Genomic DNA, 12,480 nt, shown 5'->3' on the forward strand with positions numbered 1-12,480 from the left:
TTCATTGCCATGATATTCAACATGCTTTGGCAATAACAGCAGCTGGAATACAAATGTAATTGTTTATGTCTTTTGTTTTATTCAAGGTATTATTGAAAAAGGAGGAGAGATGACACGGTAAACACACCATCAAATCAACCTGCTACTTCAAGTTCCAGAACAAGAATGCAGCCTGGATCATTGTCCTGGTATGCAGATAATTTCTCTCACAATTAACTAATTTATTGTGAACTTGTGTCTGATGATCTCAACCTGAGACACCATCAACTTCAGGATGAATATGTTAACCTGCAGCAGTCAAGCTGAAAATGAAAAGCTGAAAGACGAGCTGCACAAGTCTTCCTTTTCCTGCACCACTGGTAAGTGCATTGGCCAACTATTTTTTCTCACAGGACTTACCTCGGTGATCTTTGAATGTCTGTTTACAAAAATAACACACAGTGTACAGAAAATCTGCCAGAAACTCCCTCTAGAGGACTAGATTTAAGGTTTCAAAAAGCACAATATCAAATGTTTGTTGGAGCTGGATCTGTGATGGCCACGTTCCTCAAGACACTCATTAAAGCCACTCATTAAAAGTAATGAGGCACTACTCAAGAATATGCCCCAAATCTCAAGAGTCAAACAGATCACCCATCCCTCCATCGGCATAGTGGTGAGTAGATAATAAGTGAGTTTTCATTTTTCGTGAACTATCCCTTTAACCGTGTTTTTATGTCCATTAGGTATGTTCTGCTGATATTGTCAGTTGTGGTCGCATGGGGAAATTTAGTACTTGTGATCCGTCCAGCCCTGTAGGTATACCAGTCCTTTGACTTGAAAGTGTTGCCATGTTACAAATTCCAGTTTCTCACATTCATGAGGTTTTAAGTTTAGTTTTCAGTCTGTGAAATGTCTCCTCACTTTTCAGCTGCATTTCCTCTGGTCAGAGTTCTCTGAGTGTTGGGTTAAGTAAAGCAGTGAAGGCTCAGGTAAGTCTGGTTGTTGCTCTGTGTCAGTGTCAGATGATACAGTTTCTGTGTCACTATTTGCCAGACTTGTCAGGACTGCAGCACCTGGGTCCACAACCTTCAGTTCCTGAATGTTCTCATCGGTCAACTCTGATGACAACAAAAAGAGACAGTTATTGTGCTGCATAATATTCACATTTTAGGAATCAGATGCACAATAAATAACAGACAACCTAATTTCCAGAATAAGTAATCTGAAGGCAGATGAACAAACATGGTAAAACTAAGAAAACATATGATATTGACTGTGTCTATAGGCCTTTATGATTTTCATCTCTGCATTGCCAAGAAACTCCTTATTTCTCAGGCTACATTATGGTGTTGAAAAAAGTCTAAAGAGAACTCTTGACAAGGAATTAAATGCACAATGGCAAAAGGAAACTTATCAAGGCTGTGGTCTCTGGTACATTGGCCCTGAATTGCTAATCATAAAACACAAAGGCATATAAGAAAACACAATTGCAAAAAAGAGAACACAACAACAAATCAAAAAACACGTAGACAGTCCATCCAAACAGCAACAAGTCGTGTCGATAGATACCTACCTTGTCTTTTGTAGTTTTTTGTTGTTTGTTTTTGATTTGTCGTTGTGTTTTGCACTTCAGGGCCACCGTAGCTGGGCATTAAGAGAAGTGTGACTCCATCAGTAACTGACACACTTTGCATCTTGCTTTGTCCCAACAAATACAAATGCTCATGCTCGTGCATAGAATAAATATTTACCAATACCTGGGGTCAAAATGGAAAACCTTTGGCACAATTCCTCAAGCTGACTGTGAGACACTTGATAAATATCTCTCTATTTTGCTATAGGGACCAAACAAACATTGCCCAGCCCAACGTCTGATTTGGTCTGTAATCTGTGTCTTTGATTCATGAGCAGGTGTGAGTCAGAAGTTTGAAGGCTGTTGCTCAGACTCCTCTTTTGTGGTTCCTGTGTCTGTAGCTCAGAGGTGATTGGGTCGTCACTTCTTATTATATCATACATGTTATCATATGGAGAATTTGCTGTAAATGTCTAAATAGAAAATATAGACAGTTCACTGAAGGCCCCGTGCTGGTTCTCACCACGTCCCCGCCCACCACAGACCTTCCTTGGCTTAAGGGAGCCTGAACCTCTAAATACATCACTGACCTGGAGCCCAGATACCTTTCTGTTAGATTCAGAAGTTCATCGTAAATGTTGTCGACCAGACACATTATTCTCTGGACATACTGACAGTGTTGTGCTCCCACAGTCCCATGTACATGTACAACTGCAACACATACCCAAAACACAATTGAAAAAATATGAGCCACAGTTAGATTTTGATAAGAGGCTTTACTCAATAATATGTACTGAAAACAGTGTTCATAAAATCCTTGAATAAAACATGTATTCATATTTTTCAGCTCTTTACGACAGGAGACAAATAAAATAAGGCAGCATGATCTTTTCTGACATGATGACCTGCTGTCCTAAACAACACCTACAGCTGATAAGCTACAGATACAACCTACACACGAGCTGTAGGCTGGCTCCTTGGTCCTGTATCCCCATTTCTTTCTTTCAATCAACCCCCTGTTAATGTGCATTCATCAGGTTAGTTAGGGATGAAAATTTGCAGCAGTAAAAGCACCAGCATGTGTTATAATCCTTCCTGGCACGGAGCTGAAGTTTACCTTCCCTTCTATTTAACCTTACAAAGAGGTTCCAGTAGCAGCTCATGATTATAACATTTTTAAAAACACAGGGTGAGCTGAGAAAAGTGCAACAACACAGTATCATGAATATTTGAATCCGTACTCTCATTAAAAGCTGCAGAGCTGCAGCCTCCATGATGACTCTTATTCCTCCTCTGTACAAACTCCATGTTTCTTAAAAAGCCTCGGATTAAATATTTGAATAGTTATCTAATCCCTTGTGCAGTTTTCAATGATGGTAACATCATGGCAGTAGTTTCACTTCACATGGTTTTGGTATTTCTCCCGGTTCTTTTCATTCGTTGTATTATAACAGTCCTGAGAATCCATGGTCTCTACAGTACGTCCCATTGTGTCTTTTCTTGTCTTTTCCACCTCTGAGTCGTCCTGTGTTGTAGGACTGAACCATCACAACTTCTGTGTTGTTCCTGTTGTTTTTACCGTAGACGACTGCTCCAGGCAGTGCTGTCTGCACCAGTTTGATCTATGAGGGTTTCTTTGGGCAGACACTGCCCCCCAAAACCAATGGTTATAATGTTCCTTTCATCCAGTTGTTTTTTTACTTTGTTTGTTTATCTTTTATTCTATCTTTTATCCACCTGTGCATCTTCATGTCCTCCGGACTGAACATGTGTCAGTAATATCTGTTGAGGCTCTGAGTGACTGTGCTGATGTCAGGTTGTCCGTTCATCCAGATCTCTCGAAGAATCCTTTCCCGCTCTTCTAGCCGCTGGGCTCGGTCCAACTCTGTGGACGTGCACACACACACACATACACACAAACACACACACACACACACACAGAAAGAGGGCGGGGTGTTAAAATACACCCACACACTGTCTATTCTCATAAATGTTAAATGTAAATATGAGAAGACTTTCTTTTGTAGAGAATGAATATATCTGACCTTTGTTTTCATCGAAAAAAACAGAGCAACTAGGATTTTCAAATGGGTTTGTTATCTGGAACAGTCAGTGGAGGATCTAGGATTTATAAATCAGGGGCCATATCAGCTCCACAGCTTTGAGCAAAGAGAAACGTCATTGAATATATTTTGATTTCATTTTATATGTTTTTTCTCCTGTCTGGTTTGTACATTTGTTTGTTTGTTTGTGTGTGAGCAAGAAGCAAAAACTACTAACCACGAAACTTGGGATGGGACATCTTTGCATGGATCCGTACAAAGGGGTGGGTCAAGGAATTTTTTCACTATCTAACATTGTGGAATAGGGTATTTTTTGCATGGATCTTGATGGAAACAAATCAAGCATGTTAAGGGGACTAAAATCTACGAGTGTGTTGAATTCAGTGCAGCTTGAGTGAGCTTAAGAGACTGTTGGGCCAAGGCTGAAGTCTGTGCTCTATAACATTCTAGTTCTGGCTGGGATCACACAAAAACTGTTTCAATTTGTTCAACCTGTGTAATCAATATAATTAATATTTCATGATAAGATTTTATTCCTGAATCATAGTAAGATAAGAGAATCCTTTATTAGTCCCATAGTGGGGACATTTCCAATTTGCAACGTTACAGCAGAGTGAGCAGAGTAAAAAAAGAATGTATACAGTGTAGACAGAATATGTACAGTGTGAACATATGTTTGTTTCCATTGAAATGGATTGCACATAAGCCATTGAATTTCACACACAGAACTGGGAGCACAGCTGATTGTACAGTCTTACTGCTGCAGGAAGGAAGGACCTGTGATACTGTACCTTCCCTTGGTGCAGCCTGGGTATATGTCATTGTGTTTGTGTGTGTACCCTCAGCCGATGTGAACATGGTGGCATGCAGCAGAGCTCTCTCAAAGCGTCTGCGTCGTCGTGCCGATGGGTCAGACGGGTCGTCCCACTCCTCTGACTCACTGTCCCCCACAGGCCCAGCCCCTCCAGACGCAACAACAGCAGTGCTGTCTGGATTACTGTTGCCGGGCTGATGGCGGGGACAGCTGTGATGGTGGTGGTGACGGTGATGGTGCCTGCTCCTGTGGCGATGGTGAGGGTTGTTACTGTTTCCGTAGTTACAGTCTGCTCGACAGTGTATCTGGAAGACGATTGCACAGAGTGTGACGAGGAGGCCGGCACACACACCACCCAGAAACACCAGGGCTGCCCGCTCAGGTTGGTCTGAGAGAGAGAGAGAGAGAGAGAGAGAGAGAGAGAGAGAGAGAGAGAGAGAGAGGAAGGATGAATCTTTGCTCTGCCTCCCAGTCACAGGCTAACTTACATTCACAGTTTTGTACCAAACACATTTGATGATCCTCTATCAACAAAGACTGTCAATCAACTGTCAATTTAGCAAATGATGCATGACTTTGGGGGCCCCCTGGTGGCTCTGGGGCCCTAAGCTCTGAATCTTCCCTCATCCCCTCACACCTGATCTCCACATCTCATCTCACTCTGCTGATTTCTCTCAGATTGTCACTGTTTCATCCGTCTGCTACCTGTTCCCTGCTGACCTGCTGCTGACGTACCGTTGTTTGCCTGTTTCCATTCATTTACATCTTCCATCAAACAGCCATATAGAAAATGTACATGTCTACATAGAACAACTGTAGACTGGACAGTACAGAACTCAGCTGACTGACTTTTAACCAGAGCAAATAGATTGAAAAACATCACCCCGGTTTTAGCGTCTTTACACTGGCTTCCACTAGAATTGATTTTAACAATGTTTTTGTCATGACAGTTTTTCTGATTGTGGACCTACCTGCAATGAAAGTGTAAGCTGCCATTAGGTTGCTAAGCAATGCCATCTCCTGGGAGACCACCATATTCGGGCTTGTTGTTATTGGAGTGCTCATGATTTACTGTATTGTGTTCTCTGGCAGAGGTCAGTGGGGTTCCTTCCTCATGTCTCCCCTAGACTGTGGGTTTGAGCTGTGGAGGGAGGAGAACAGTAGTGAGGAGCGATAGAGGGATAGAAGGAGAGAAAAGGGTAGAGGACGGTGAAAGGTGAAAAGACACAAACATGATATATAATCCTGAAATCCAAAATTTACACAATAATAGAGTAAAACACTTGGATTAACCCTAACCCATTAGAATTATTAGTACTCTGTCATTATAATTAGTATTCTTGTGTAAATTCATGTGTTTGTGTTAACAACATTGAAAAAGTCCTGATTTGTAGAATCCTGTAATAAAACATCAAACACGTATTCACACAGAGATAAAAAAAAACATTTTTAATGATACTAAGATGAAATCAAAGTCAGTTTGTGGAGATTTTTGAAGCTCACAGTTATTTATGTGTCGTTAAGATACAGATGCTTCAACTGAATGCCTTGTATGTTCATGTAGAAAATGTATCACCAATCATTTGTCTTTATCAGTGAATGAAACATGTCTCACACAGAGCTGAGATGAGATGATTATAGAGTACTCTGGAAACTTTGACGCTTTGCCCCTGAGTCTTTACATCACTCTTCACTTTGCCTTCTTTATGAACATGTCTGAGCAGTTATCGGCTGCACAGGTTAGAAGAATCACAGCCATGAGCCATTTGGAAATAAAAACGAGGGAACAAAATGAGATTGAAAAATTTGATTTGATTTACTTGACAAACAGAACTGAAAAAAAAACAGAGTGACATGATTAAGATCTTTTGACTTTCTGGCATCTTAGTGGGTTCAACAACTAATAAGTGTATCTATTATGCCTCAATGGCTCCTCTCAATCACACTGTGTGTTTAAGTGAAACACACACCGTTTCATTTTAATCTAAATGCATTAGAGAACTCCGCTTCAAGTCTCCTCCCATGATACACACTTGGTAATCACTATAGTTCTTGCATAGCAGGATGTTAATGTAATATGCCACCCACTGTGCTCCAGGTACACAGGTGTGGGTGATACTGTATAACTATCATCCCTGTACAATGTCAGGGGGCCATAGAGGGCTGTATATTATAATTAGGCCTAAAGAAGAGTCCTTCATCCTACATTATGTCATCAGTTGTCTACTCTCTCCCACAAGCCCCATGTAGTAAGTGACCCCCATTAGTTGTGTACGTTAGTCTATTAAACACTGTGACCAGGGGCAGGTTCAGTTTCCTGCCCCGATCACTGTATCTTCTGACAGTGGCAGTGTTGGTTTCCTCATACATTCTCGAAATATAATGATTGATCCTCAGGCAAAGTACTTTATAAATACTCAATTCTACAACATTAGTAAATGTGATGAAAGTGGTTTTAAACGTTTAACTGTTTTAAATGTTTGAAGGCTCCACTAGGTGGCAACAAATAGCTATCAGCCAACTTACACAATTTGTTTAAACTGTAAACAAACACACACGCACGTGCATAAACATCTACACACACACACACACACACACACTCTCTCTCTCTCACACACACACACACACACACACACGTGACATGATGTTGACTGGAGACTGACCAAAGTCTAATGAGATTCTTTGTGGACTCAAAATCACACTTAGAGCACTGATAGTGATTCGTTTTTTTATTATTTTAGCTCTAACAAATTAAAAAGCATCAACCAGTGACACGTACCACAGCATTTATTGCCTGAGCTCGTTTGCAGTGCCGAGACAAATATCTAAATAGTATTGTCTAGACACGTAGGTAGACCCACAACCAGACTCTTAGTTGTACTGGAACTCCCCCATACATATCCAGAATTATAGCCTTATCATAGATAGATAGATAGAACCAGTCACTGTAACATGCAGACTAATTAAACTAACAGAGCTGAAATCCTGGAGAAGATCCATGAATAGTCCTGTGAAAGGAGAGGAGGATTGTGACAGAGCAAGGAAAGAGACAAGACTCCGCTGGGTCTGATTTTGGTGCTTAACTTGTGTCTCACCTGATCTGCTTAACCAAACACCCCACAGTCTAATAAGAGTCACAAAGGAAGTGGTCTTATCAGGGTTTTATCCTAAAGATGCCTGAGGGTTTTTCAAATGCTGCTTTTAGTATTTAAAGTAAGGAAAAAATAAAATTGAGATAAAAGGAAAAAATATATTTAAAGCAAAAAAGAGATATCTGCTATGTATATGTGTATACAACAATTCTTTGATTTTCTCAATTGGCTGAATACCAGGCAGTATTACCTCTTTGGACATGTAAAAACAATAAACACTCTCTGAGAAATAAACACAACTGTCAAATGCCATCCCCTGATTGGGATCCACACAAAACTGTAGTGGATTTTGTGGTTATCTGTCCAGCAATTTTTGTGGAAGGAAATGTCTTGAGGAGTTAATAAATGTCGTTGCTTGAACTGCTCTAAATGTATAGAAATATACAAACTTTAATAGACAGTGACTTACAGTACTTTGTGTGTTCATTATGACGCTGTATCTAACGCTTGGTGCATAATGCGGTTTGACTGACCGAGTTTAAAAACTGCTTCAGGAATAAAGCTGTCTTCATCAGCTAATAAAAGCTCCATCCTGGATAATGCTGATTAACAACCATCACTTACTGTAGGTACAGTGTTGTGTAACAGTGCAAGATGAGAGCTGGTGAGTGTTGGTAATTTCACTTCCTGGGCTCAGCAACACTGAAATCCTGCAAACATCTTCAGGTCCTATGCATTTTTAAAGACAGATGAAAATCTGCACCTTAAATAATTTCTATTCTCTTAAGTAGAGCTAAGTAATATCTTCACTTACAGCAGAGGTGATACTTCACTGAACTGACTGTGCTTAAAGCGTGACTCTCGAATTTCACAAAAAATGGTGAAGCCCCTCGGCGAGACATGACATAACTGCCAGTGTTCACCAACACTTTGTGTTGTTGTCCAAAATGTAGGAATCTCTTCTTCCAAATAAAATGAGATGTGTTTATTCTGTCATGTACAGACACAGAGTGGAGAAGGGTTGAAAAGATTTTGTAGAACTGATTCCATGAATGTGATTTAATTTCCCAGCTGACAACTTAAAATGCATCTCATGTGAGTGTGTTCTGGCTGAGCGTACATGAGCTTTTCCCCCATTACGCCTTTTAATAATGAGTGGAAACACTTCATGAAGACAGACCAGACTTCATGACAAAAAAGTGTACGTGTACCTTAAACTCTAAAACATCTAAAAAAGACTTCAGGCTTTAAAATCTAAAACGGAAAAAAAACCCCTGCACATTGTACTCTCACAATGACGCAGTAGAGACATGGAACAAGTTCAAACTTCAACAGATAAAAAATGGATGATGCTCTCACAGAACATCAAAGAGGACTGGCCTAAATTTTGACGACACTTTCAGCAGTAAAAACTGAAGGTGCAGTGTTCTTGACCTGTCAGTAAAAACCATAGACTGTAAATAAAGATGGACGACACGTCTCCACTTCCTCCCTCTATATGAAGCCAATATATATCCCTGATATGAATGCTACTTTCCATTAAAATTAAAACCAAACTTGTCAGAACACGAATACTTGAACATACAATAAGAACTTTACCTAAAATGACAGAAACTATATTTAAGAAAAAATTATTTGACTTGTACTTTGACTTTATTTTGGTCTATGTCCAATCCACTAACGTGGAGGCGATCAAGACACTTTACATCTTTACATACAGTCTATGGTAAAAACTGAAATCACACTGAAGAACAAGTCAGCACTTTGTCTGTCACATTTCAGAAAGCATGCAACTCATAATGAAAAACGCATTTTCATCTCAGACTGACACGTTGCTCAGCATTAAAAACACACCTCAGGCCCGTAATTATGTTACACAACAGTGAAAAAGCAATGCATCAACACGACACGTGCACGAGGGAAGAACATGGCTACAGCTCACATGACATCGCAGTGCAAACATAACCCAAGCTCCAAGCACTTTCTAAATTCACTGGCTGTCAGGGTCATTTAGGGATGTCGTGTGTACACGCTGCAGGACGCGGCCGCCCTTCTCTCCCCTGCTCTCCTGCTCAATGCCTCTTTTTAGATTTTAGATCATGCCGCTGAATTCAGCTTTTCATTCTATTTTTTTTTGTCTTTTAAAATTAAAGCTGCTCAGATCAATCATGTTTCATGATGCTCCTGCAACCAAATAGAGATCATGTGTCTCAACAGGTCAGTGCAGAGAAAAAAACCTGCGAGGATTTACTGTCAGGCAGCCGAACGTCACAGTTATGTAATGACATTAGTCTGAGACAGTTGGATCCAGCTCATTACAGCCAATCACCCGCTTCAACAGTCAAGACCACAGGAGCTGTTTACACTGATGACACATGACCGGATCTCACACAGTTTATTTCATTCTGTCTTTCAACTGATATTTTAGTGAATGGGGTTAGTGTAAGAGTGAGTGGATATATTTGTACCAGTTGGTGCACAGCAAGGCGAAGTGTTTCTTTAGCTGCCTTTATGCTAAGCTAAGCTAAGCTAAGCTAATGAGCTGTGGCTTATATTTATCACACACATCTGTGTGATATCATCTAACTCTCACACACAGTAGCTTTAGGCAAGTGCCTGATAATGTCAACGTTTTTTTAATCAAGGTTATGTTTTCCATGGTGGGGGGATGAGGTATGGATCAGGGTATATCAGATATTATGTATAGATATAACATTGAGATATAACATTGAGAGGTAAAGGGTGATTTTTCAATTTTTTTACTGATTTCCCGGGGAATAATTCATGGGTCTTAACCAGAAAATCAGGCATATTTCGAGAACTGATATCTATGCATGTGTGCTATTTGGAGCAGATGTTGGGCTTTGGCGGAGGTATAAGTTCTACCGTTTTTTTATATGATTTAAACTACACAAAACAAGGATAGGACGAGGTTCGTCACTTCATGGACAATTCATCCATCCATCCATTATATAATTCCACTTATCATGGAGGGGTCTTGGGTCTTCCAATCCCAGTTGACAAACACTCTCACATTCATACTCTCACATGAACCTAACCTCAATCTGCGTGTCATTGGACCGTGCAAAGAAGCCATGATGCCTGGAGAAAAAACAGTAAAACCCAGGGAGAACATGCAAACTCCACACAGAAAGACCCCGGCTAAAGCGGGAATTAAACCATTTAAACCCTGTTGCTGTGAGGTGACAGTGTTTACCTCTTTACTACCGTGCAGCATGGACAATTCAGGCAGAATTTAAAAGAAAGGAAATGGATGGCAACTTAACCCGCAAGCATCTTTTTGGATCATAGTGTATCACCCTGTGTGGCACAATCACAACTCTAGACAGTAGACACAACACGTCAACAGGAAGTGTTGCATAGACACAGATCCTCCTCTCATTTCTCTCTGTGATTGTTCACTCAGGTCAAATTATCACGTGGAACGTCACAATAGCTCTTTGTTTTTGTGGTTAAGAAGAATACATGGTTCCTTTTGCCTGTTTCAGCTCAGCTCACAGTGCACATCAGCAAACACACGCACGCACACACAACATACACACACACACACACACACACACACACACACACACACACACACACACACACACACACACACACGCTCCACATGTGCTCATCACACTTTAAACGCGTTTCTCCTTGTGTGTGTGCATGTGATGCTAATGCATTGGGACACTGGCCTTTCTTTCCTCTGCTGCGCTCTTACTAACTATCTTAACCTGAAGAGAGAGCAGAGAGAAAGGAGGAACAAAAATAAGGAAAGAAGAAAAGAGACACAAGGAATTAGAGAAAGAGAAAGTAAAGATAGATGAAGCTGGAAAGAGTGATACGTGGAGGAGCGACACCAACTAAGAAAAGACACGGTAAAGACTCCAGTCAATGTACTACACATCATGATCATCATCATCATCATCATCATCATCATCATCATCATCATCATCATCATCAATAGAGACAATCATCAGCAGCTATATGTAATCCTTATCACATGCAAACACAATGTTTATACTCACATTTCATTGATGCAAAGATCCAATCTGGAGTGTGTTTACACTTCTCCTCATCTTCCTCTTCCTCACCACCCCTCAACTCTTCTCCCCCTCTCCTTCCCCCTCTTCCTCCTGTTTCTCCTCCTCCTCCTTTTCTGCTCTCTGCACTTCTCCACACTGTTCTCCTCTACACTCACGGCTCTCTACTCAATTCAACTCCCTCCTCTCCTTTCCTCTCCTCCCCTCTCCTCTCCTCTCTCCTCCTCTCCTCTCCTCCTCTCCTCTCCTCTCCTCTCCTCTCCTCTCACGCTAACACTATAATTATATGTATAAATCTTTCTCCCCCGGTTGTTGGATAAGTCAGTGTGGACAAGCCTTCGCCTCCTCTTCACTTTCTTACACAGATACAAACTAAAATCTTCAGTCATTGTCTTTCTTTCGCCTCAGTTGTCTTTCTCTCTTTGGGGCAGCAGCAGCAGCAGCAGCAGGAGGAGGAGGGATGATGCTCCCACTGTTTTTCAGCGTGGAGTTTGCAGTTATTCCATTTTAGATTGTTCCAGGCTATTTTCCAGAAAGAGAGACAGAGGCCGGGTCCTGGAGGGAGCAGAAATATGACATGAGCGACCCTGACAGGTCGACTAAACCTCACTCCTCTATCTCTGCCAAACATCAGCTTACCTTCCTTCTCTCATATTCTCTCTCTCTCTCTCTCTCTCTCTCTCTCTCTCTCTCTCTCTCTCTCTCTCTCTCACACACACACACACACACTCACACGTACGTTCACAAACACACTTGTCTTCCTGGGTTCTCTCTTTCATGCAGAACCTTCACTGGAGGGAGGAGAGAGAAAAGAAGAAGAGAGGCAGGGACACATTGACAGGAAAGCAAACAGTGTCAAAACATGTCAAACCTTCAAACATCACACGTGAAAATATATATTATTTAA

General features: G+C 41.0%; 1 protein-coding gene across 2 annotated transcripts; it reads right to left on the reverse strand.

Moving 5' to 3' along the window:
• Positions 1–2,311: 2,311 nt before the first annotated feature.
• Positions 2,312–11,743, reverse strand: eva1a (eva-1 homolog A (C. elegans)). 2 transcript variants are annotated; one of them, XM_035159946.2, is made up of 4 exons: positions 11,559–11,743; positions 5,404–5,573; positions 4,410–4,820; positions 2,312–3,440 (listed from the first exon to the last, which is right to left on the reverse strand). In XM_035159946.2, exons 2-4 carry the CDS (start codon positions 5,495–5,497, stop codon positions 3,328–3,330), a joined length of 618 nt encoding a protein of 205 aa, XP_035015837.1. In that variant the 5' UTR covers positions 5,498–5,573; positions 11,559–11,743; the 3' UTR covers positions 2,312–3,327. The 2 variants fall into 2 exon arrangements, with proteins under 2 accessions (XP_035015837.1, XP_035015920.1); XM_035160029.2 differs by having other exon boundaries at positions 4,458–4,820; positions 11,559–11,742.
• Positions 11,744–12,480: the final 737 nt, after the last annotated feature.

Source organism: Hippoglossus stenolepis, chromosome 1 (assembly GCF_022539355.2).
Source record: "Hippoglossus stenolepis isolate QCI-W04-F060 chromosome 1, HSTE1.2, whole genome shotgun sequence".
NCBI classification, from domain to species: domain Eukaryota; kingdom Metazoa; phylum Chordata; class Actinopteri; order Pleuronectiformes; family Pleuronectidae; genus Hippoglossus; species Hippoglossus stenolepis.